The 4,328-nt window shown below is 38.2% G+C and overlaps 1 protein-coding gene across 1 annotated transcript; it reads right to left on the minus strand.

Annotated features, from left to right (window-relative positions):
• Positions 1-1,640: 1,640 nt before the first annotated feature.
• Positions 1,641-3,242, minus strand: LOC18045153 (golgin subfamily B member 1). The gene has a single exon (XM_006436243.2). The coding sequence runs from the start codon at positions 3,240-3,242 to the stop codon at positions 1,641-1,643; it is 1,602 nt and encodes a 533-aa protein (XP_006436306.2).
• Between the last annotated feature and the right edge of the window lie 1,086 nt (positions 3,243-4,328).

Raw genomic sequence — 4,328 nt, forward strand, 5'->3', positions numbered from 1 at the left:
ATTTGTTGATAAACTTAATGAATTTCTCCAATTAGTTCTTATGGGATCAGCTTCAGTATCTCTGAGACCTTCAGAGTTGCACAAATTTACCGCCAATTAGAACAACAATGTTGAAGACATATGTATTACAAATATCACATATACAAGCATATAATGTGACATGATAGAGTTGTAGTTGCATCACAAACCAAGATATAATATGAAAGAATTTTGAGAAAATATATCATTGCTCACCTCGAAATGCTGTTGCAATACAGGTGAATGTTGATGCAGTGTTGTATATATCTTCTCAAGTAAGCCTATGAGTGCATCCACTTGATCGCCCAGCAGATCCACCTGGAATCCAAGCCGCGTAATGAATCTTAAGAAAATTTGCTTGAAACACACTTCAAATGTACATTCATCAAATCCAAGTTAAATTCAGTTTGTTTATCCTAAAAAAAAAAAGAAAGAAAGAAACTAAGGTGAATAAAACTGAAATTGCAGCTCAAAACCTCAGTTTCAGCCTTTTGGAGATTCTTGCTTCTTCTGATAAATGCTGTTCTGTAGAGTAATTCCCGCTTTTGTACTGAGGAAACAAGCTCAACAAGCAAATCTAATTGATGCTTCATCTCTTCCAACCTGTACAAAAGTAGCGCAGTAAAGGTCAATCACTTGTTCAAACAACTAATATTTGATGGAACATAAATATCGTAACACAAATAGCCATAGTCAATGTTCACAGTAAGATTAAATTAAAGCATTTGAGGGGAAATATAAATGTAAACTGAAGTACCTCAAAACTGTCTGCTAATTTTTCTTGTGCTTGGAGCTCAAAATTTCCAAATACTTGTGAAAACTCCAGTATAGGTGTAAACATGGAATCCAATTGGTTTCTAGAAATCTCTTCATTTTTTTGTTGGAAAGTTATGGAATTTTTGTCATGCACATTATCTGCAGGAATCATTTGATTATCAACTCTTTCTTCATCATAGTCGGCTGTGCCTAAACTAGATTCCAACTCACTCATTATTGTCTTACTTGTAGCTAACCGATCTAGGCTTTCTCAAGTTTGCTTCTCACCGAAGTAAAAGTGGACTCATCCTCATCCATCAGTTCTTGAAAGATCTCATGCTCGTTCAGCTGTTCAGTTTCCATTTCCACCCAGTCAAGTTGTTTCTTGTGTTCATTTACTTCAGAACTTGCACTTACCATTAGATCTCCATCTTCTTCCAAACACTTCAATAACATATCTAGTTTTTCGATAAAACTATCCTCTCCATTTCCCTCAAAACTTCCGTCTATATTGTTGGGGGAACTTTTGTCTTGCTTCCGGGCTTCTCCTTCCGTGAAACATAGGCAAGCATCTTTCATCGTCTCACGAAAAACAAATTCCTGTATCTCATGTCTAAAGAGATACTCAATGTTGCAAGCATCTATCTCTTTCTTCCACTCATCAATAGTTTCCCCGAATAAAACCATCTACACATTCTCCTTCACAAAATATTCCGCTATTTTAAGTGACTTGTCAGGAACCTCAACCTCTTAGAGTTTTGTAAATGTGTAGTTCGCAGTATTCACAACATCTCTGAAGGTCTCATCAAAGACAGACGAGAAACCTCTTCTGTTATAAGCCTGCCAATTCTATAGTTTCCAATTTTCTAATTCCAATCCTTGCAAATTTCCTGGTACAAGACTGAGCATATATCCTCACTTAAAGAGCATTCATCTCGAAAATGTTCCAATTTCCTATCCAGTGCAGAGCAAAACCCCTTAACTGCCTCACTGCATACAGTATAATATATTTCCTCTCTCATCTGAGCCTCAAACTTGTTACTTTCAACTTCCTCTTTCAACATCCTTATTTCAATTTGTAGTTCTTCATTGGCTGCATCAGCGACTGACGCGTTATTCATTTTCTTCCAGACGCCATCCAAATTGTCAATGTCCGAGTTCATTTCTTTTCTCACATCAGATTTCAATAGGTTTTTTGCTGCTGAGGATTCGTCCCATTGATCACCTCCATATTCTCCAAAAGTCTCAACCAACCTGGCATTGCAGTTCATTAAATTATCCAATCTTACAATAACTTCTTGGATTCTTCTTTTTAGGCTAACCGGATCCTTCTCTCTTCTTAAGTTTGAACACCCTTTTTCTGGAAGCATTTCTCGCTTCAACCATTTAACCTCTTCACTTTTTCTCCGAATAATAAACTCGTGACTCTTTATGATCTTAGCAACAGATTGACCAACACCCTCTTCTGATTCTACTTCTTCAACCTTTGAGGAAAAATTCGCACAACTGTCTCCTTCTGATAAAGATCTTCGCAGCCTCGGAGGAATATTCCTCTCAATATTAGTTTTGGTTGAAGATTTTAAATTCTCATTCCCTTTTGCAGCTTTCAGTTGAGCCTCGTTCTGATTGATAAAGCTCTCAAGCTCATTACGCAAGCACGTAACCTCCGTCATCAAATCTGACAAATGCTCACTCAAGCTCATGAAAACTTGCTTCTCTTGCTTCCTCATTTCCATCTCAAAGTTCTCCTTAAAATCGTTAACAAAACCATTAATCAATGTACAAATTGCATCCTTCTCAATAGTCCACCTCCATTGCTGCTCCTGGGGCCCCAGCTCAGACAAAAAAATCGCATTCTGCATTTTCCCAAAAGCCTGATGCAAAGTCTCTTTCAAAATATTAATATCAGAACCCATCTGCTCAATCTTTTTGTGATCAATACCGCCATTCTTTTCCTCATCAATAACTTCATGCTCGATTTGCAAGACTTGTTGATCAACTGAATGCATCAACTCAGAAATTTCACTATCTCTATCCTCATCCCGACTTCCAGGACTGCTCATACTGAGCTCAGCGACACCATCGCTCTTTGTTCTTTCAAGCTCCACTTTAGCATTTTGCAAGGCAACCAATTCTTTTTCCTTCGCATCCAATGCTTGCCTAAGCTTCAACTCATTTTCGAACCTCTCCGTCAATTCCTTATCCTTTTCGCGGAGAGCCATTTCTGAATCCTGAAGGCGACACTGGAGACGGTCTTTAATTTCTTCCGAGTCTGCCAGGACTTTTTCATGGCAGCTTTCAAACATGTTGTTGTCTGCATCCTCCTGGACAAATTTCATGCACCCTTCTAGCTGAATTACTGCAAGTTCATAGAATTTCGATATCTCATTAAAGCGCTGAATGACGCCATCTTTGGACTTTACTTTGCCGTGTGCTCTGTCCATTGCGTAGTGCACAATCCACGTCATTGTTGCATCTGTTAAAGAAATTCTTAGTGTGCCTTCTAGCAATCCAAAAAGACCATCCATTTTTTTTTTCTTTTTGTTTGGTTCATCTATTGAAAATGAAGGCTATGAAGCAATAGAAATGTGAATGAGATCTCCTGTTTTTATGTTTCCTTGAAAATTGGAGATCTAATTGACTTGTTCTAACTTGTTACTTGTTACACATACGTTGAAGATGTGACCAGAGTTATTCCTATATTTCATTTAAATACTAATGCATATTAGCGTATATGCAAAGATAACAAGGAATTGACAATTTTAGGGAACTCACGTTAATTTTTTACCTTTTTTTAATAGAATTTTTTAACATTCAATCAATAGGATTTGTTGTAAATTTGAAGGTTATGAGACCTTTATTACTTGAAATGACTGGTTTGTCCTTCGTTTCCTTCGAGAGCCCAAAAAGTTCTAAACGTTCAACGCTCAAGCCAATATATTTTTTTTTTTTTGTCTTAACCACGAGGTATCCCGGGGAGGGCCCCAACTGTGGGAGGCACCTTTAAATCCGTACCATAACCCAGACTAGAAGTTCCCACTTGAACCGAGAGACACAAGTTCTCCCAACAAAGGCGACTTTCCTGCGACTTGAACTGGAGAGCAAACTCAGTTAAACCACCTAAGGGTGACTCCATTGCCAGTGGAGCCAACACTTTGTTGGTAACGCTCAAGCCAATATAGACGGTTAAGATGTCCTCCTCAATTAATTTGAGAGGAAAATTACAGATAATATGTATGGTTTGATGAAGGAGCAAAGGAATATTAAAAAGGTGTAATTAACATTGCCAACGAACATGCCCAACATTAATTTATGAGCGCTGCTATTCACCCAGATTTTAACCTCGAAACGCGCCCCGAATTTTAAAACGCACCGTTTTGATAAAATTGAAAATGGTGCGTTTAACCCATGTTTCTTCCTTTCCTTTCTTTTGCCAAACCACAGAAACGGACCTTTGCTTCCTTTTCGTTTAATCCTATCATCTTGTGGTCACTGCCGCTGCTGCTTCCTTCAAGACCGAGCTCTCTCCCGCTGCTTCTTTCTTCAAGACCGAG

This window comes from Citrus clementina, unplaced genomic scaffold (genome assembly GCF_000493195.1).
Source record: "Citrus clementina cultivar Clemenules unplaced genomic scaffold, Citrus_clementina_v1.0 scaffold_4, whole genome shotgun sequence".
Lineage (NCBI taxonomy): Eukaryota > Viridiplantae > Streptophyta > Magnoliopsida > Sapindales > Rutaceae > Citrus > Citrus x clementina.

Coding starts and splice junctions, on each gene's coding strand:
- LOC18045153 (XM_006436243.2), bottom strand. CDS start 3,242: ATGACGTGGATTGTGCACTACGCAATGGACAGAGCACACGGCAAAGTA.